At 38.7% G+C, this 23,416-nt stretch overlaps 1 protein-coding gene across 6 annotated transcripts in view; it reads right to left on the minus strand.

The window, feature by feature from the left end:
• The window catches only part of LOC149805615 (uncharacterized), a 44,192-nt gene that overhangs the window by 9,701 nt on the left and 11,075 nt on the right, over positions 1-23,416 (minus strand). For 2 of the 6 annotated variants that reach the window (XM_089950248.1, XM_089950249.1), the window contains 2 exons: positions 3,904-3,986; positions 366-1,334 (listed from right to left, as the gene is read on the minus strand). In XM_089950248.1, the coding sequence (XP_089806374.1) occupies positions 366-525 (160 nt within the window). In that variant the 5' untranslated portion in view covers positions 526-1,334; positions 3,904-3,986. Of the gene's footprint in view, positions 1-365; positions 1,517-3,903; positions 3,987-23,416 lie in introns of all 6 variants that reach the window. The other 4 variants (XM_089950250.1, XM_089950251.1, XM_089950253.1 and 1 more) reach the window with 3 other exon arrangements.

The following is a 23,416-nucleotide window of genomic DNA, read 5'->3' on the forward strand; positions in this document are numbered from 1 at the left end:
GTTCCTCAGTAAACATAATGAAAAACTCTATAGAATAATTAAATCATACAAGGGTTTTATACCATTTAGCTGTTAAACAGTTAAGTTAAATGTTTCCGCTCAGTAGCGATAAGGATAATATTAAAATCAATGCAAATATGTAAACCTTAATATGAAAAAGCAATCGAAATCGATTCGTTATATGTAGTAGATACAAGGTATTAAAATAATGAATCTATATCGTAATACATGTTTGCCCTGAGTATAAGACTAAAATGTGAGGGATTGGATTGAAAGAAAACGTAAATGCATCCGTACATGCAAACAAACATGCACGCACAAATGCATACAGAAATTAAAAAATATGAAAAGTCGTTGAATATTACCTTGATCCCGTATGTCATTAGTTGGTATCTGCTGGTTGAAGTTTTCTACCTTAACTATGGACATGTTTCCAATGGTAACATGTGATGGGGACTGACTCTGACATGCCGTCTCAATGGTTAGATAATCAACTGCAACTAGAATTTTATTATGTGCAGACATATCTTGCAAAATTAAATATACATCTTGATTATTGCGGGTAGTTAATAAGAATAATTTTTCTGTTTATCACTATTTGTTTTTATGTATTTAATTATTTATTTACACTAATAATTCAAATGATTTTCTTTATTTCTATAGTATGACATGGTTTCAGCAGACATCAATAAAAGCATTAGGTTTATTTTGATGAGCCTAATAATGTGAATGCAAAAGAGTATTATTTAATTAAAGGTATTGACTAAACAAAATAAACTTGCCTTGTTCTAGCTCTAAGCCAGAATAAGTGACTTCAGATCGATTATTGCTTCTGCTAGATTCCGACACGTCCAGATGGTGCAGGGAATTCTCAGCACTTTCCGCTTGCTTAGTAACCTGTATGGATGCCTTTAATGAAGTATGTTCGACTTGAGTTACCTCTGTTACTTGAAGACCTGCATGATAAGGGATTTCAGATTGATGGCTACTTTTACCAGACTCTGTTAGAGTCAATTCCGGTTGCACAACTTCATCAAGACGTTCGTCGTGGGCAGCAGTACATTTGTATTCTCTAGAGGTATTGATTTTACTGCTGTTCACGTCATTAACCTCATGACACAATGTGCGTATTTTTTCTTTGACAAAAGAACCAATCTTCTTTTCCTGGGGTATCCATCTTCGTCTAGGTTGATTCTGTACTGAGGATGGGTCTCCTTTTGCAGACCATACTAACTGTTGTGGATTCTTCAAGTCCTCAAAGAATTTAATTTTGGATTGGATTGAAGACGGAATGCGATTTGCCATTGGTTAACAGATGCAGTTTTCAACTGTTACTGAAACATCATAAAGGTAATACATCTTAATGTTAAATTTTCATTTGATGTATTCGGTTTGATCTTTAGCCCTTAATACAACAATGTGAGTCCATTAATATCAATCATCGTAAACTCAGGAAGTTGATCCGCTTCACTCATGAATCACCATTGGGTGCCTTTGTGAAGATTTCCTTCTCTTTCTTCATATGTTCACAAAAAGAAAAATACATCAACAAAGGAATGTAACCATGGTCAAACTGTACATGAAATGAATCGCTGATTCAAACAAGCTTGAAAGAGACACTTCGATTAGCTCATTCAAAAAGAGTGAAAGGTCATGTCGGGTAAAAATGGCAAGTATAATGTGCTTGCGCTTGAAGACATTGGTTAAGCACGTCTATGAATATTCATCAAGAAAGATGAAAGATCAGCAGAGGCAGCAACGGGTGATACAGGATTTTATTGTATAGTCTTTTGTGTTTTGTCTAGTCGCCGCTGTCTTATCGCGTTATATATTGACATATATGCATACATACAGTTGTATTTTACACACACAAAAAAAAAAAAAAACATCCAGGAGTCAGTCAACAGTTAAACGAAATTATGAATCTACCCTTTTAAAACAGTCAAGTTTGCCTCCTTCAGTGTCATCATAGCGAAATTTCCTATCATCATTATATTCAATATATAGCAAGAGGGAGTTTGCTTAAGTAACCTAACAAGTACCTTCAATGAGTATAATGAAAACATGCATTTTGTAAAACAGATGTACGTAACCAATAAGGTCGGAGTAAATTTTTTAATACGTTTGGGTTTAATGCTAATAATACTCATTGCTTTATTCTTGTACTCACGATACCTCATTGCTGCTGTATCGCATATCATTTTCTAAAACATATACTGTTGATTAGTGATGCAGATGCCACAGTTTAAAAATTGCCACAAGTAATTTGTTTAATTGATTGCCATTCGATATCGTCATTACTGCTAGAATATTCGGTCTTGTCCTAGGAAGATTCATTAGTGTAACTCTTCTCACTCGTTTCAGATAATATGTAAGTTACTTACCGTAAGAATCTACATTTTCTTCTTCACAATATCACACATATTTTATTTTCTGCTCAAATATGTACACAGTTGATTTTCAAGTTACTACTTAGGTTAATGCATTTACCAGTATCCCCGGATGTGTCTAAAAAGGCGTAAAACTTTTATGAAGCCTCTTTCAGAAATATGTATAATGCCTTAAAATAAAACAAAGATTTAAGATTTTAAGGTATTTTGTACCTGCTAGTCATCTGGTAGATTAACGCAATTATTGAAGATGTCCATAAATCACTCAAGATTATGATTTTCAATCTCTGTCTGTCTGTCTGTCTGTCCATCTAATGAATTCATGTCCCATCGAAGGTCTAGAATAATAGGAGGGGGGCGAATTTCATTTCACTCTCTACCACATTCGTTGACAACTACGCAATTTCTCCGCCATGGATATATATATATATTCTTGTACTCACGATACCTCATTGCTGCTGTATCGCATATCATTTTCTAAAACATATACTGTTGATTAGTGATGCAGATGCCACAGTTTAAAAATTGCCACAAGTAATTTGTTTAATTGATTGCCATTCGATATCGTCATTACTGCTAGAATATTCGGTCTTGTCCTAGGAAGATTCATTAGTGTAACTCTTCTCACTCGTTTCAGATAATATGTAAGTTACTTACCGTAAGAATCTACATTTTCTTCTTCACAATATCACACATATTTTATTTTCTGCTCAAATATGTACACAGTTGATTTTCAAGTTACTACTTAGGTTAATGCATTTACCAGTATCCCCGGATGTGTCTAAAAAGGCGTAAAACTTTTATGAAGCCTCTTTCAGAAATATGTATAATGCCTTAAAATAAAACAAAGATTTAAGATTTTAAGGTATTTTGTACCTGCTAGTCATCTGGTAGATTAACGCAATTATTGAAGATGTCCATAAATCACTCAAGATTATGATTTTCAATCTCTGTCTGTCTGTCTGTCTGTCCATCTAATGAATTCATGTCCCATCGAAGGTCTAGAATAATAGGAGGGGGGCGAATTTCATTTCACTCTCTACCACATTCGTTGACAACTACGCAATTTCTCCGCCATGGATATATATATATATATATATATATATATATATATATATATATATATATATATATATATATATATATATATATATATATATATATATATATATATATATACATATATATATATACATATATATATATATATATATACATATATATATATATATATATATATATATATATATATATATATATATATATATATATATATACATATATATATATATATATATATATATATATATATATATATATATATATATATATATGATCTTTTCACGCGAGGCTAATATTTTCATTGCATTTTAATAACCTTCCACAGAATAGGCATATTTGAGATAGTGTTGATAGTGTTGATTATTTGGGTTATTACAAGCTCGCTAATCGCGAAAATGTCACACGTGTTAACTTTAAAGTACAAATTAGAGTAATGAAAATAAAACCTAACCTAGTATGATTCTCCATTAGAGATCTGTTCAGAACCCATTATGAACGGCTTATATATCCGACTATCAGTCATAAAATACGTACCTGGAAAAGATAAAGTTCAAATAATGTGAGTACATATGATATACTAAAATTGATTAATAATAGTATGTACATACATTGCTAGCCAGGTATACCAGGACTTGAACTTTTTTCTACAACTGCAACCTTTAATAAATTATAGTTATGCATTTATGTCATGGTCAATAGACATTTGAACGATCCACTACAATCAGACACAAAACTTATTAATCAGATACAAGTCGTGCCGAATATGACTGGTGAGCTTGTTCAGCTCGATCTGCCCTGTGTGTGTGTGTAAATAACATATATATATATATATATATATATATATATATATATATATATATATATATATATATATATATATATATATATATATATATACATGCATAGAGAGAGAAAAAATATTTGAACTATTACAGGTCAATATAACTCTATATTACTTATCTATGTTTCAATAAAGACGATGTGTTTACCATTTCAGCGCGTTAACATGCTACGGTTACACGACACTAGGCGGTACAATTGTATAATTCCAAGCAGTATTGGTTGAAGGTCAAAACAGCCGTTTTTAACTTTCCTTATGGTGTCCTGCTTACAGGTTGAATTGTTGATGTGTGCTTAAACCCGCTTTTGATCTCATGTTTTTCTATACACTTCGGACAGATTAACCAAGGCAAGAGACTGGCAAGCTTTGTCAAATACCCACATTTTGCTTTCCAGAAAATCCCTCCAGGATCAAGGAATACAAGTATTAATCGAGTCTATAGTCTTGAAATAAATAAACGAAAAGTTCAACCAAAAAAATCGCTAGTAAGGAAAGTGCAAATATAAAAAAGACCTCTTCATAATGCAAATTCAATCAAAATAATCCTAGACATATACATAAGTCCTAATAGTTAAAGCTTTGAAAACGTTTTAGTGAAAATCCAAATCAAATGCAACGATACAGATGTTGATGTGACTGTTGTAGCCTGTATCGTTGTGTTGTACCAATAGTCGTTTTTTGAATGACAGTAATATAATTCCAGATTTGAATTTACTATAAGTCCCAGAGAATATCTCTTTCAGATAATACTATTTTATGAGTATTCTTTATTTCGAGGGAAAATTAACTTGAAATAAATAATGTGATAAATAAATTCTATCCCGAATGAATTTCTTGACACAACCATAATACAATTATTTCGGCTAGATCTTAAAATGCAATAATGGATAATTTTTGGGTCACTAAATCATATATTCCACTAAATCAGCCCAGGTCACAAAAGCCATTGGGAAGAATATATTACCTAAGGAAAAATAACCTTCTAGAAACTTCTTGATTTGTACAAAATATAATGGAAATTATAATTAGGATAATATTAATAAATTTGCAATACAGATGTTGAATATGTCAGGTTGGCCATGTACATTTATAGTGAAAGTCCAAAAACCTAGACCAAGACCCAAATCAATATGTTTTATTCCATCAATAATGATTCTGATATCAAACCCATACACATCAAAGATAGATTTGCTATGCAGTAGTTATTTATAACGTTTTTAATTAAAATCAGGTTTCAGATCAAGCAGAAAATAAACTTGATTTTGGACAGGGATATGTCCAACGTACACTGTTTTATTATGAATATCATATATTGGGATTTAAAAACCAACAAACAATACAAATTAAATATACATCACAGAATGTACATGCACCATTATAGCAACAAATGATACTTATACAGACGCATGTAGGTTACATCGTGGGGCAAAGGTAATTAAGTTCAGGCTGCAATGTTTAGGAGTTATAGATGTAAAGAGAAATGTAATGTTAACATTTTAGAAACAATCCAACACATAGTGTGTAAGTGACTAAAACCCAGTGATTTATTCTTGAACAATGCATTCTGTACTACTATCCAAGACGCTCTATGTAGTGTGTTAAACATTTATGTAGACCATCCAGTGAAACGAGTAATAGCACTAACACGGATTGTACATGGAAACACAGAAGTATATTATCGATAAATGGATGTTAGGATTTAAAAGAAAGTGAAGGAAACTCACACGAAATAAGATAAAGACAGGAGTGTTTGCAAATACACTAAACAAACATACAACATAAAGGCTTGTTTTTATTGTTTCATTAGTTTGGAAACAGACATAGACAGGCATATAAACATTGACATACACAGCACAAGACACAAAGCGTTCCAATAATTTTAAGTAGTATTTCTTCTTTAAAGAGATATGGATGGCCATGATAAGTGGCGTCAGATTTTGTCCTGAATCGCTAATCTGTTTTGATATCTAGCAAAACTACACCTCTTGGGTCACACTCAACAATGATGGTACATCTATTCCGCTTATTCGCTGCATCTACAGATAACAAAACTGAGCCAAAAGTCATGCCTATTTGGTTCTTTCTCCTAATCCTCTTCACCGTTTCACGTATCTAGCCTCTGTCTCTCTTCAACAGCATTACCTCTTGGACCCAATCCAGTAGTAATTGACGTATGTTAATTCCCTCTACCTTCTCAATCTCACCTTCACCGTCTTCTATTTTTCACACCCTGATTTATATTAGCCACCTCCCCATAATAACCTCCATCCTTAGTGTATGTAAGGATATCATCTCCCTCTCCTAGTATCGGCGGTTGTGATAGATCTCTATATATTTCACCTGGACCAGGATGTGCTGCACTCTACCGTTACATAGCTGCGGTAAGGTTATAACTTTTGCAGTGCTAGGTAGCCACTGTTCTTTTTGGATTAGTGGCAAAGACGTGAACGAAAACACCAGTATTTATAACACACAACGCAAGGGAAGAGAAATCGCGTGGTCGTAAACGAAACTATTCTTGTAAGTGTTCACATAGGTTTAACATGATACAAATAGTTTGGTAAAGTTACACATATTATATGCCCACATCCGCGCTTGAATTTAAAGAGTTTTATCATTTAGTGTTCAATGTCGTACAATGTAGATACAGATGATCCCGAAATGGGCCATGTGTTATTATTCTAGATCGTCGAGATGTTAACGATGATGTTCTGGACGTCGGTTACACTAAACAAAACGGACGCGTCTTTTAACATAGAAACTGTAATTATCCGTTTCCATCTGCCAGTTCTCCACCTCTTCTCCACGTTCGTTCTTCTTTATCCATTTGTTCTCTTCCTTTTTTATATATCTTTCGTTGATTGCTTCACAATATCTTGAGCCACGTTTAGACCAATGGCGGTTCACTTTTCGATTTGCCACTAAAGGATGGAGTGCCTTACCTGTTCATATACACTATGGAATCGGTTATTCTAGCAACATGGTGCAGCAAAACTGATTGAGGGACTGAATATTGTTTTAAGGTTGCATGCGCCTATAAAGCATATGCGACTATTTAATACCCTAATAAAAAGGCGATTAGTTATTCGGGGGGGGGGGGGGCGGTGTGGTGCCTCTCCCCCTCAACGCTTTATAGATCATTGAGCATTATGTTGAATAGGGTGGGAGGTAAGACAATTTCTTGTGGGATGCCATTCTCTAGTGCATAAGTGTCTGAGTATTGGTCCCCTATTATTGTCCAAATTTGATATTCATTTAGTTAACTGGATATCCACCGATGCATGTGGTCATTGATACCTAATCGTTCAATTTCGTAATTAAGCCATTGGTGCACACTAGATACAAGGGTTTTTCGTGGTAAAAAATCGCTACGAAGTTGATATCGCGTTTTCTCTTAGCGTTAAATGATTCTAGACTAAATAATTGGTCTTGGGTGGATCTTTTATTGCGAAAGCCGCTTTGATTTCTTGGGAATTAAGATATTGCTCTCTAGATGATGCTTGAACCTGTTATTAATCATTGTTTCCATCACTTTGCATATGTTGTCTGTGAAGGATATTCGCCTGCATGTTGTTATTTCTGTTTGGGTATTTGCCGTTTTAAGAATAGGAATTACGATATTTTTTTTTTTTTATCGGGGATTGTTTCGGTTTTACATCATGTGTTGATAAGGTCGACAATTGCGACTTCCATATTTTCCGCTATCATCTGGTAAATTCCATATCCCGAATTGTCTTCTCCGGGTGAAGTAGATTTCTTTTCCATTCTTGAATGCTAAGGTCAATATTTATATGGCTATTTTTCATTTCCAAATCACAAACAGTGATATTTGTTTTCCACTATGTATTGGTCGTTATGGAATGGGTTTGTATGGTTATGTTAATGCAGCAGCAGAGAGACTGGGCCCACCAACTTTTTCGTCCAACAGGACCATCTATCAAAAACTCTTCTGATAGAAGTTCTTATTTCACAAAATAAACCCTTCTAGCCAGAAACTATGATGACTAAATCCTCTTTTCTGGCTAACGGGGTTATTTCGACAGCGATAACTCGCTATAAAAAAGTTTCTTCACGGGTGAGCGTCGACGACGACGTTGGTGGCGTAGTCTCTCTGCTGATAATCATTTTAGGATTTTTAGTTAAAAAATGTATCTAACCCAACTCGGTATCGTGTCCGAGGATCATGGAAATTTATCGCCACAAACCCGTGTGGTTTTCGTTGAGCATGACTAAAGAAATTTTTAAATTTATTGAGGTCCATGTCACCACTGCACCAAGTCTGATGAATATTTCTCAGCGTGTGTGCGTCAACTCCGTTAAACACTGCAAGAACGTTACAATTATCTCTGATCACTTTTGGAATTTGTGTATACCGTTGAGTCACATAAATGACATCAGTGTTTTTATGACGCCCACGGGAAAATATTCTCTCAGGGTTTGTTTGTTTATCCAGCATGACATCATCGTACACTACTAGATTATTAATTGATCCATCGATGTCATCAATGCCGGGTGCATCATTTATGTCAGTTATGAATTCAACTACGTTTTCGTCGGTCTCAGAAATGCTTGCATTTCCAATGATTGTTTTTGCACTTTCGTTAAAATCTTTTAGCACTTGATAACACCGCTGATCGTCCACAGACGGGGCTATCAAATATAATTTATCCCACTTCATCCACTTTATTATCAAATTAAACAACAGCTGTGTTTTACCCGACCCAGATGGGCCTATGATAATCATTCGAACAAAATTTGGTAGCACTGAGTTATGCTTGATTGGCTCTCGTCGCTTTGTCGCGGAAAAAATTAGTGATTTCCATTAGATATATCATAAAATAATATGGATTTATATTGTGTGAAATGCCAAGCACGTACCCCAACTACGGATACGACAACAATTACAACAAAAAATAATCGACAAGCGCTCACGGGCAAGTGTGAACGATGTGGCACAAAACAATTTAGATTTTTTTAAAAAAAGCGGAGGTGATATCGCAGCCAAGTTAACAGCGCTGCCAGGAGCTCCGTGGGCTAAATATCCAGGAGAAAAACATCTTCCAGGATATAATTACTGTGGTCCAGGAACCCGACTTGATATCAGACTTGATGCTCAGGATCAACCAAAACCCGGTGAATATCCGATAAACGCTATCGATGCAGCGTGCCATGCTCATGATGTAGCTTACCGAAGCAAGGATTTGCAACAGCGCCATCTCGCGGACGTGAAATTAATTCACGCGTTAAATGCCATCCCTGATAAATCTTTCAAAGAAAGGTTAGCATCCTGGTTGATAAAAACTGCAATGAAGGGTAAATTAGCGTTAGGTACTGGTATATAATGGAGTCGATTTATTATTCCCCAAGCGGATACTGGAGAGGTAACGCGGCAATTGATAAACTTGCCAGCGCGGCATCAGTAACACGCGCGGTTGCCAAAAATTGGTTATCCCGACAGGCAATATGGCAAATTTATCTACCGCGCCCCAAACAAATTCACTTCGCGCATTTCGATGTTAGTGTGCCAAATGAGGTTCATCAAGCTGATATATTATTTCTGCCACATGATACTATCCGAAGACGCACATACAAGTACGCGTTAACCATAGTTGATGTTGCCAGTAGATACAAAGATGCGGAACCGTTAACAACTAAAACAGCATCTGAGGTTGCTTCTGCGTTTGAAAGAATTTATCGGCGAGGACCTCTGCGATGGCCACATCTGCTACAAGTTGATCCTGGCAAAGAATTTCAAGGTGCGGTATCATCGTTGATGAAACAACATAACGTCACCATACGACGAGACACACTGAAATTCACCGTGATCAGGCAATTGTTGAGCGATTCAATAGAACACTTGCTGAGCGGTTATTTGGATATCAATACGCGAAGGAATTCATTCAGGATACGAGATCGCGCGAATGGGTTGCAAGATTACCAAGCGTGATAGCTGCGCTAAATAATGAAATAACTCGAACAACCAACATGAAACCTTCCATCGCGATCACAAAAAAATATATACAAATACAACGAAATAATATTTCAACACAGCCAGTGTTGGGTAATGTCACAGTTAGATATTTATACGAACCAGGCGAACTTGAAGGTGGTAAACGAAGTGCGACTGATCCCATCTGGAGTGTTTCCACACATAGCATATCCACCGTGACAAGATCCACTGGCAGACCAGCAATCTACAGGTTGGAATCAACTGCTCCTCAACGCGGATTCACTCGTGAGCAACTTCAGGTAATTCCCGAGGACACACAATTGCTGCCAAAATCACTGAAGTGACTTAACTAGCGCTGGCACCCCGACGTCGATTACACTCAAGACAGGTCAACTTGACATTATCACGTGTATGACCGCGACTGTTATCTTTTCTATCTACGGTAAATTGTCTTGAACTTTTATTCGAATACTGCCATAGCATTATACAATTACAGCTCGCACAGTGATTATTCTGCTGTTGTTTCAGCGCAACAACGAAGTCAACATCAAGATCAAAATCGCGATTATTTTTTTTGCCACTCTGTTTGTAACCGGCGAGTTTTTTTCTTATTACATCACCATCGGTGATGCTGTTGTTTTCATTGTTTGATTTATAATCCGAAGGATTTTCCAAGACAATTCTTCGCAGTTGAGATATTCTTCTGGCTCTGGACACAGCTAAGTAGACTAAGTTTGACCATTCGATTCGATCATCAACGATCCAGACAGTTGTATCAGAGATAGTCAGTCCTTGAGAACAATGAATGGTCATTGCGTATCCTAGCGTCCACGGGGATTTATTCGTCGCTAGTGCATCCTCAACAACATCGATGTCAACTAACACAATATCATTCAATACTAAATTATGTTTCTCTGTCTTTCCTGGAATATCAACATCTATATTTTGTAACCGCGTATCAGTTGGTCTATAACATAACGGCGTTGGCAGCATTGGAAACTTTATTTTTTGTAACCGAAATAGCTGTTGTTGAAGTGTGTCTCTGACTATCTTTCTACTCGCCACTATCAAATCGTTTGGTTTCCACACGCGTAAAAAGTCACTCATCGAAGTTTCAGGAATCATCTCGCGCATGATTTCACATTGAATTTTATTCGGTTGTAGCCTGATTAGTGTTTTAAATTCTTTCAGCGATGCATCAAGTGCTCGGTAATCATCAGACACTTCTTCGTGATAATCAACAAAATTCCTCAGCCAATCATGCGGAGATGCGCCGACAAACGGAGGTGGTTGACCGTGATCGCCGCACATAACGACTGCGGTATTTTTCGTTAGCAGCCAATCAAGAAATGTTTTTAACGTTTCCAGCGGCACCGTACATATCTCATCCCAAATTATTATATCATTGATATATTTTGTACCCATTCGATCTGGCGTCCACGTACCGCCGCTGTATTTGAAAAAGCTGTGATAAGTACAAGAATTGACTCCTCGCTGTTTCATCTCTCTGGCAAGTCTGTGTGTAGGTGTTAGCACAATCATATCTGAATTCCGAAATAATTCAATCGCTCGAGTTGTTTTACCAGACCGGCCGGGCCCGTTCAAATAAACAGTTTTATGTCTGGTGATTGGATCATCCACAGACGGTGCGGAAGATATTTCTGGCATCGTTGATTTATAATAATCGTCCTCGATTGCAACATCAGCGGATTCACAATACTCGTGTAACATCTCGGCTTTTATTCTCCACGAACCCCATCCATCTCCGCCGCAGAATTTCATTATATCAGTCAGTGATTCTGAATATTTATTGTTGATGTAAAATGAATCCGTGGCAACTCTGACTGCGGTGTCAGGAAATCGATTTACCATCGATAACAAATTTATAGAAACATAAGCCAGCATTGAAGATCTCAAATGTGTGTATTGAGGCGATTCTCCGTCGATATAACTTACAATTGTGCCCAACTTTTTCCCTGTTACAAAATATGTCTCTGGCAACCGCGTCGGCGATTATAAAATCCAATTCAGCTTCATCGATAATCAACCGCGAGTGATGCATTTTATGATCAAATGCTGCACGCTGAGTAAATTTACCGATTATTCTTCGTCCAAGATCTTTCGCTGTACTTTCACTGTTTTTGAGTCTAATCTTGAGAATTTCAGGAGCTCCTTCGCGGATAGCACCAATAGGAGTTTCTGGACGTGCTTGTGTCCATTCTTCGATAACTTCTTCGAGAGTTACACGCTCCGGTGTTGGCAACCAAACTGATGTCTGCGGTCGATAACATATGATTGCTTCACTGACAGTCAACGATACCAGTATGCCGCTGTCAAGCATATATCGCAATAACACTATTGGTACCCAGCGCTTTTCGATGAAGTGTCTGCCAAACCAAACATAACAGCACGGATGAAGTCCCGCAGCAAATTCAAACGAAGTCACACGAGCAAATCCTGTCAGGTCAGCGTCGGGTAAACTGCCGTTTACGGCGACTCGTGTCATCGAGTTCGTGGGGTGTCCAAACCGCGCAAAGTATTCGCGGCACTCGCCGTTCCCGAGAAAGCTTCCTGGATAGCAGGCAATCATATCCACGGAAATCATATCCCGGTAGTCATATCGGGTGTTCCACAACCCGCCATGACCATACTCGACACAACTTAATTGTATATCCGAAAGAAACTGACTTCAGGTTGGTCTCCACGAATTTCTTTCTCTGTCGGCTTGAGCGGCAACACTTGGAACTGTAAAACAATTAACCAATAACTGCTCATCGCTAGCATCTCTCATATACGTTTTTGCGAGTTTTTTCATTTGTTGGTGCAACGATTCTGTTCTGTATAATTCTCCGTTGGGTCTCACAAATTGATCATACTCGGAATCTTCGGAGCTCCTAAATAACCACACCGACACAGGGTCGGTTTTACTCAGCGCGTAAATAACCTCGTATATGTTTCCACGATAAAACTTGACAACACGGTCTCGTGGAAATATTGTAACCGCATCAGTCCACGCGTGCGAATTATGATCAATAATTTCAATCGGTGTTCCTGACTTTTTATAATGCTTCGAACTGTATAATATTTCCCGGGTTAGTGTTTTTACTGTTATTGAGTATTTTAATTTACTTGATAGCGCAGCAACATCATTTATTGTTGCCCCGGTATTCTTAACCGAATCGCCCCAGGCTGTTATTTTTTCACGTCGCAGGTCGGTTAAACCGTTTCCTCGTTTTGTGTTTTTAAAATGTTCCATTACTCGCTCGGCTACACAATTCAACACCGTCGAAGTTTTCATCGGAGCGAGTTTATCAATTTTTGTTTTTTTTACCGGGTATATTCCATAAATGACTGCGGTTACAGGATACGCTCGAGCGTAATATGGTATATCAATCCCGGTCAGCATTCCTGGTTTACAATTGCTGCTTAACAGAGCGGTCTTTCCGTTAGCAAGAACAGGGTCGAGTTTGTCACGGATAATCCACGTATCGTCTTCAACGTTGACAATAAATTTTATTCTGAAAAAATATTTCTTTTCACGCTGATTAATATAATCAATAATTGTTTTTGCTCGGGCATCAGTCATTGTAGCATCGATGATGTCGTTTACTTCGTCAGCGTCGCGGATAATGTTAAATGTCGACCATACATGAGATGCGCCGTCGTCGCGGAATTCTTTTTTACCCTCGCTGATAATATCGAACAGATCAGTTAGATGCCGTCGTCGTGGATCCGCGTTTAGCCTGTCAAGATCGAATCTCCCGCCGCCAACTGCGGTTAGCCTAGAAAACTCCTCCATTGTTATATTTAAGACAAATATTTAAATAAGAAAATATTATACATACAATGAACACCTGCAGATGGTTAAAAATTGGATCTGTAACAGTCTGTGGTAAGCCCTGTAGGAAGGAATTCTGCGGTGAACATATACAGAGCATCAAACGAGGAAGCACAGGACCTATTCGTTGCCTGCGATGTGGCATTGGTGTCAGGGGTAAAACACAATTATGTGCGGGGTGCGGGGGGAAACGATACCGGGAACTCAAGCGATATTACAATAAAAAAAATAACGGAGACGCGCTAAAATCGGAGAGTGATTATATAACTAGGTTTTCAGACAAATTATAAATTAGACAAATATATTATTATATAAATGAGCCAAGAATTTGTCTCACATCCAACCATTAAAAATTACGAAGCATCTCGCGAGGGAATAGTCAGACACTGTAGATTGAAAAAACCAGTTGGTGCTGTTACTAATTCTGGTTATCTCCAATTTTCTGTTGGGAGAAAGAGGTATCTTAATCACAAGTTTGTGTTTGAGGTATTTAACGGTGAGATCAAAAGAGGTCTTGTAATTGATCACATTGATAATAATAAACTTAATAACTCTCTTCAGAATTTGCAAGCCATTACTCAGAGCGAGAATTCTGCACGAGGTGGCACTGGCAAATTTGCAAAAATCCCAAGAGCTGTAAGATCTCTCAACAAAAATACTAACAAAGAAAATATATTTCGCTCAATGAGCTTAGCTGCGAAGTATTTTGGTATTGAACCGCGTTCGGTTCAACGTGTCGCAGAAAATGTTATCAAATCAACTTTTTCAAATAGGTTTGATAGCTGGATTATATTTTTTTATGTAGATAGCTCTGCAGTGACTGCGTGAAAATCCGAAAGATTTTTCAAGTCAATGATACAATTATTTCCCCCTTGACGCTGTCAAGGATGTTACCTTGACAGCGCGTTAACACTTCCGCATTCACAGGTAACGAGCAGACGATTTTCTGCACAAGGAAGTAAATAACTTCCCTTGTTTCCCCTTGACAAGTCAAGGTGACAACGCAAGAATGATTTTATCTTCCGGATTTTATCAGGTAAACGTGTATTTATCTTTTTTTTTTCACAGACAATATTGCTATTTTATTACACTTGTTCTCGTTTATGGTTCATCTGTGGTTTCCACACGATAATATTTAAGAATATACGTTTTAAACAAATCACGCTGAGCTATTTCTGGACTTTCAAGTATCAGTTGGTTTATATACAATATCGTCCTAATACCATATTGAGGTTTCGAAACCCAACGAAGTTGCACACGTACTCTGTTATCGCCCCGTTTCGGGGTAACCTTTTACCCGGAAACAGGGTTGATTTCAGGGGGTAGTGTGCAACTTGTTGGATGTAGAATTATAACCCCGCATTGTGTTTGTAGCGTCTTAGGATAAGTTATGTGTTTGTGCCGTCTTAGGATAAGTTATATGTTTGTACCGTCCTAAGATAAGTTATATATACAATTGTAAAATACAACTGCTGTAAATATGCTTCTACTGCTGTAAATAGCTTCTACTTTAAATACTATATGTTTGTGCCGTCCCTAGGATAAGTTAGAATTAAGTTATGTGTTATGTGTTATCCCCATATGAGCCTTGCTAGCATATCAGATGGTAAGCTAGGAGGTTCACAAATGGGGAATGTCTCGTCGTTTCGCAAATACACCCTCTGGGCCTTCTAGACTGTTATTTGGCAGTTTAGGGGCTCAATCGGGGGTAAGTGTTTCCGCCCCCTCCTGAGTTTGGTAGGATGTCATAAGACACCCTATAGACTCAGCGAGATGTGATTTTTTTTATTTTAAAGATTTAAAAATATATATAAATATGAATCAAGAAAATATCAATAATGTGATTGATGCTATTCAAAAATTAGAAAAACAAGGATTTAAAATATTACTAAATGTTGAAACTATTCTGTCTGATTTTGAATCATTATACGAAGCTAAATGTGCAGGGCGTTATATTCTTCCTGCTCAATATCGATTCATAAAGATGATTCAACATAATTTGTATAAATCGCTAGCCATCGTAGCGGAGGAACAAATAAATGAATTTGTTCCACTGTCTCGTGCAATCGAAAAGATCAGGCTGGCACTGGCAGCCGAGTATGAAACTAAAAAAATAATCAACAATCGGGTCCGGAAATTAAAGCATTGTATGTCCGTTGACGAGGTCAAGGATGAAAATCCAGAGAATTTATCAAGCAATGATAGCTTTGTCACCGATGACGAAGTCATTCACGAAGTCAGCGGGAAGTAAAAATACCTCACCTTGATTGCATTTTACTTGGAATTGAAATCGAAAGTAAAAAAAAAGTAATATTTTTTTTTTACTGTGTAAATTATGCAACTGTCCAATTTCGCTGATTTTCATAGCAAAATACCAGCGAAAATTGTCAGTGAGAAAATTAATATTATAGTAAAATTCTGCAACTGTCCGATTTTGTTAACTTTTACTAGCAAATACCCCATCAAATCCACGACGCTGGTCTGTTTTGTTAAATTTTGCTAGCAAATACCCTATGAAAATCGGGAAAATGGTCAGTGGTAAAAAAATATATATAAAGTAAGGAATTTTCACTGAAGTATCTTATCAAGATGATCCCGTGAAATGCACGAGTGAGCAACATTGAGGATTTGGTCTGCATCACAAGTAATCATCGTGATATTGTTTTCGCGGAGTTGCTTCAGCTGAAAATCTGTCAGTAAAAAGTCATCATTGTCGTGTTTATCGATGATTATTTTAACAACACCCGGGGAATGATTTCCGGTAAATATTTTTCGGATGAATTCTTCAAGCGCGCGCTTGTCAACGATGGAACATTTCATGTGTTAATACATTTGCTATGTTATTCGCGTTCATTTAATATAATTTATTGTGACAGTGCTGTCGCTGATGGTGATGCCGTTGGAAACGTTAGCGTTTCCCACAGTGCTATCATCGTCATCGTCGTCGTTGTCAGCGAAATCACTGTCAGTGGAAACACTTTGTGTTTCATCATCTTCATCACTGACAACAAAATCACTGTCAGAGACATCTTCATCACTGACAACAAAATCACTGTCAGAGACATCCTCGTCATCATCATACTGTTGGTAATTCGAAGATTTTTTGGACATTATTATGATATGATATTATTAATTGAAAAATACTTTGCATTTTTACGATGGAAATCGTTTCACGATGAAAATCCTTTAGGATGAAAGTCTTAAGACGAAAATCACTTAGGATGGAAATCGTTTCACGATGAAAGTCCTTAGGACTTTACCAGCAGATTAATACTAACAGTCTCCCCACGCAGGTCCAACAGTCGCTGTTGTTGGTCAGTGACTTTAAAATTTATTCTTGTCAGTGTCGGGTTATGACACCGAAGAAACACCGGATTGATTGGCTCTTGCACAATCAAAAATCCAGGCGGTTGTGTAGGAGTAAACGAATACAGTATAAACCCTTGCTGGGCTTGATTTGATATTGTTGTGTCTATGTTGTAACTGCCATCGATGACATCACATACAAGATTGACCGCGACGACATCAGTGATTGCTACGATGCCCGGAGAAATATGCCGGCCATCGCTCGCTGTGGAATTATCATGTGCCAAGATAACGGGTTCTGGTAGTGTTCGCGCGTGCTGTGCAAGTATGTCATCGAAGTATTCATCGACGATATCAGTGACGAATTTTCGCAAGATGACCGGGGAAACATATCCTGGTAATTTAAAATTCGGCAGTTCAGCTTCGGTCAGCGAGTACTTATCCAAAAATTGTTGTTTAATGATGCAGCTACTGTCGGTTACTACCTGAATCATTCGTTGGTTAATATATTCCATATCCGAAGCAATCTGATTTAATATTTCGATTTGCTTAATAATTTCTCCACGTGAACCTGTTACATCAGAAAGATGTTCTTGGAAGCGTTGCCGTAGATGCGCTAGTTGCGCACGGTGCTCTATATTAATAGTTTTAAAAAACTCACTAATTTCGTTTAGATAAACACGAAATCCTAATCCTCCCACTCCCGTTGAATATGTTGCACGAGTAAAAGTCAACACAATATCGTCGCCGTCACTAAGAGGCGGGATCCACCTATCCACCGTTGCACCTTTTATATCATCCAGACGCGGCCTATAACCGGGGGTAATTCCGTGATATGACTTCGCGTCAGTGATATAATCGGATTTTTCGGGTGCAACGGGTGGTGTCGGTGGTGCCGGTGGTGGATTTCGAGGCCATCCTAATACTGTTCTGATTGAACTGTTATAAATGTCTACGGCGTAACCCGGTGTTGAGATTTCGATGATCGTGGACAGCGTTGGCTCGTGTGCAGTGATTGATATTTTTGCTTCTTTTCCGGTGATACCTTTTATTTGACCCTGTATTTCTTTGTTGATTTCCTCTACCTGATAACTCCCAGTGGGTAACGCAATGACGTTCCAATCTGGGGTTCCATCAGCGTTATTCTGATACGAAAAAACAAATGAGTTATTCGGCAACTGTCCGTGAAATGATGTCGACCTGATATTGGGCCAACTGTGATATACTCGTAATTGTGCCAACGCGATTTCGGTAACTGGAATTGCAGTTGGAAAATTAATGCTGAACTCTGGTTGCGTCGAGGATATTGATATCATTGTGGTCCTTGTCGGAGTTGTATTTGCTGCTATGTCGAGCAGCGCTCGATGCTGAAGTGTCTCCATCGCTATTGTTATTGTTGGTTTTCAAATGAAAACCGTTTGCGGTTTCAGTATTCACGTTCGTAATCGTTGTAAATGCCAGACATCAGCCTGAATTCAGAATCTGATATGTTGTTGTCGTCTACGCTGGATGATATCAACGAGGACAATTTCGAGTATCCGCTGTTGGCCGCGTTGGCTAGTTGCTGATACTCGTGTAATTTTGTTATCGCACATGAGGATATTTTTTTTGCGATGATGTTGGCGACTCCCGCAATTGTCGTTGAGGCCGAAATCGCGATGGGGAACGCGATAGCAGCAGTTACTGCTGTCAGCGCAGACAATAGCACACCAGCGGATGCAACTACCGCGGATACCGAATACACTATTGTGTCTAGCACAGTTACACGCCGTTTGTATTTTTTTATTTTTGTTGCGCATCTGTCAATGGTGTTTTTCAACGTTCATTGCCATTCGCGTACCTGATCATACCGGTATTGTTGAGCATCTGGAAATGTTTCGGATTTCAACGTTGTCGTTGACATTATTCAATTACGCGGTAACCAATTGAGGTGTTTCTGCGACGAATTCCAAACACCACCAGTAAGATGTTGCGGTTAATTTCTTGTCTGCGGCTTCAAGTATAAATATTTCTTCGGTTCCGCTGTTTAGTATTATAGTTACAACCCCGGAATACTTATCGGTGGAATGTCTCCAGGGAAACGTTGTGAAGATTTCAAATTTAGCGGCTGAAAACACAGACAACCTGTACACGCCAGTGACCGTTGCTGTGTATTTGATAGTATTATTTTGTCGGGACCATGTTGCGAATCCCGATGATACCGTGAATACGATGTTGGTGATATGCCCGGGAGTAACTGTAACGGGGACTTTAATCAAACTGATTTTGTTAACGATCTCAGGAATTCCCGATACGATATCCTGCTGTGTTTGTTTGATCGTGCTGATGTCGTTCTGTACATCGGTGAGTTTCACATCGACGACTGGAGGAGTTCCAAAGAACTTATCCACGGTATCACTAGTTTTTTGAAAGTTTCTTTGGAGTCTTTTAAACCCGTTCACGTGAACATCATACTCTGACCGCAGCGTATTTAGTTTACCGTTGACGATGTCCACATATTGTTTGTTTGACGCATCCTGGTCGGATTCGGGATTCGCTAACGCGGTTATTTTGTTACCGCTCATGCGGAGTTCGCCGGTCATTACGTCGCCGGATTTTATTACTCTGTCGCTGACTAGGCCAACAACGAGTTTGTACTGCGCGTCGACGTATTGTTTATCTGCGGCATCTTCGGGGCCTATTGGATCCGCTAACACAGTTATTTTGTTGTTGTTCATGCTGAGTTCGCCTGTCATTGTATCACCGGTCTTTGCTACACGCGTCATTGCGACTTTTCGTGCATCATCTCGCAGCATCGCAATTGATATCGACGAATCTCTGATTCTGCCGCTGTCAGTGAATACAACAATGTTGTCCGTGACAGCTTCAGTAACCTTGCGAATTATGTCATTCCACTTAATGTTACTGGTTCTTAGCTTACCGTGCCTGTCCTGAAAAATAATAACCTCATCTGGGTCTATCCCGGTCAGATTTAAAAGATCATCAATTTCATCTTTGGTCGCATAATTCGATAAATCGATATCTTTTTTTTCTTCCTTGGTTCTGCTTGATCTTCCGTAAATATCAACCATTATCTGTTATGGGGTTGTTTAAATTTGGAGATGATTTTTCAACGTGTATTCGTGCACGACTTTATGAGGAGGAATCGCTGGATGTTTTGTTATCGCGTCAAGAACATTCAAAACCTCTTGACCACATATCGGAGGATCGGTTAGTGTTTGTGTTGGCAACGTTGACTGCCAAACTGGAATTAAAAATCCTCCGGATTTTAATCCTTGAACGTACCTGAGAAATTCAACTGGCGGTGCTAGCCCGTACGAATCGAAATAGATAATTCCACGCGGATCGATCGCGTAAGCAACCCAATCAGTCCCAGGGCCTTCTTTGTTGTCAAGATTAATAATTCCTGTTTCTGGATTATTCGGTCGTGCTGGTAATTCATCTTGCATAAATACACCTTTGAAGGATTTTATACGTAATTGTTTAGCAGCATCGAGTAGATCAAAATTGGACGCTGGAAGCGTCAACGCTGGAAGTGTTTTCAAAACCTTTTTGGGTACCATGACTCCGGAGTTCCCGGTAGTCTTAGACCCGCTCCGTATTGTTCCACTGGAAGTTTTAAACGATTGGGCTGAGGCATAGTTGTCTTTCGGGGGCGTCTTGTTGTTTTTTGTGTTCTTGTTTGTCTTTTATTTAGACTTTCCTTGTGTAAAATTCCCTTTCCGGTTACTTTCTTTAGTGCCATTGCAGCAGCGGTTCCAACTGCTCCTAACGCGGCTGCCTTTGCCGCGGCGGCTGCTGCTGGTGCTAATGCGGCGGCAATTATTGGGAGAAATGGAAGTATTCCACCCGTCTTTTTGACCATATCTTTGACCGCGGCCGGAGAGAGATCAATTCGAACTCCAGTCGTGCCCTGCTTCGCGCTGTTGAAATGTTTTAGCTGAGTTTTGGTCAGCGACAGCTTGTTTGGACCGCCCGCTAGCTGATCGTGCTTTAACGTTATTGATGTCTCACATGTGCTCGCGTTTTTCGATTGTAGTTTCTTCACCTGACCAGGAGTCAGTGACACATTAACGTAACTGTATGACATTTTATTTAATATGATGTTGATCTAATTGTTTACAAGTTGCTGCTAGCAATGTTACATATTTTCCACTGGAGCATCGATGACTCTCATTCGTCCACCAACACCCTCAAGCAACATTGCTTTATCGGAGAGTATGACAGCGATCGCTCTAAAACCACCAGCGGGAAACTCACCAACGTTAGCCTTGAAGTGTATATCAACGACCGATTGTTTGGTTAGATCAAGATGTTCCAGCGAAAAGTAATAAATCGGATACAACGTTGTGAAATCCAACTGTGATATCTGCAAGCCGGTATCAATATTTTGATCACGTCCCATAAATGTCATCAGACGATGATACGCACGCACAACTTGATTATTTTCAAAATTTATCGTTATATCCTCGGATGGTTCTTGATGCCCGTTTATTCGCAGCGAAACTTCAGAGACAGCAAGTTTGTCAAATATCATATGCGATTGTGTTTGACTACTTACTCTTGCGCTATCCTGAAGTGCTACGAAAATATGTCGTGGTGCTGACACCCCCTGCTGTGATGCTATGTGCCACGTGAATTGCCCAGCACCGGCACCCTGAATGGAATCTGTAGATGTTGTCAACCATGATATCAATGATTTACCACCTGTGTCCATGAACGAGAGTAACCGTTGCTCTTCAGTGATTGATGGGGACATTACTGGCATCCACAACGCAAGCTTGGATAATATTACTTTACCGGCAGCAACACCAGCAGTATCCTCTCGCCAGATAGCGTCGTTGTCGTCACCCTTTCTAACAAGTACAACTGTATGCTTGGCTCCAAAAATAACCTTTCTGACATTTCTGCAGAACCCAAAGATGTGAGACAGCGGAATTGCACATGAAAATCTTCTGTGATCACCTGATAGCATTAATTTACGCGTAGCAAAACCAAGATTGTGATTTGGACTAGGTCTTAATATTTGAAACGCAGCAGCTGGTCTAGGTCTAAGTTCAACTGGCTGTGGGTCCGAAGCAGTGTCTTGTGCTGTTTGTACCGGAATAGCAGATCTGTGTTCAGGATGATTAGAATTATCCTTGGTGAACATCATAGTCGGACCAGCCGATTTAGTGTAATCATCTGAGTATCGTGCTAATCCCACGATTGTTGTGGCAACGTCAACGTTATCCTGAATCGTTTCAATTTCCCTTCCATCGATGCTGTATGAGGCACTTCTGAATAGCGCCATGATGCCGTTGTTGACAAGACCAACTCGTATATAATTATTATCGTATGGTGTATTAGCGACAACATCTGTTACAACTTCACCCGTGACTTCAAGGAATGCTTCAGCGGGTAAGAAATATCTACTTGTATCATGTACTTGTAATTCAATTCGTCCCCGCTGATTGGGTGATCTTGCTTCATAAGAATAATACTGATAATCACGCACGGACTCATCTTTGAGTATTGGTGCATCCATGTCGAACGCTGGATCTGATACTCGTTTGAACATTTTATATAAATTATCGACGTCTAAAACGAAGACCACTTCCTGATATCAGGCTCGTATTTATTTGTTCGGGTATTTGGTTTACTAGCGCCGCAAGTTTTTGATTCGCGGATTGATTTATTACTTTACTGACATCCGCGGGCATAAGTTCAGTGCTCGGCAATTTTACTGGCGGTGGTTTAACCGCCTTTGGTTTACGTGCTAACCGTAACAGTCTGTCCTTGATTGACGTGAATGCTTTTCCGGCAAGATTACCAACAGCTCCAAGAGCTTTATCCTTGACAACATCAATCGCTTTCATCGACAGTTGTTTCGCAATCGGTAACGCCTTAGGGGCTATCCTTGAAAACAAACCCGTAACAACATCACCGAGACCATCTCCGTAGGTTGCTCTGTAGACCGGTAATCGTGAATTTACTACTCTGACTGGGCTGGGTCGAGTATCGTGTACTATCATGTTATTCAATTGCTG

Source organism: Sinohyriopsis cumingii, chromosome 2 (assembly GCF_028554795.1).
Source record: "Sinohyriopsis cumingii isolate HCF-2022 chromosome 2, ASM2855479v2, whole genome shotgun sequence".
Taxonomy (NCBI): domain Eukaryota; kingdom Metazoa; phylum Mollusca; class Bivalvia; order Unionida; family Unionidae; genus Sinohyriopsis; species Sinohyriopsis cumingii.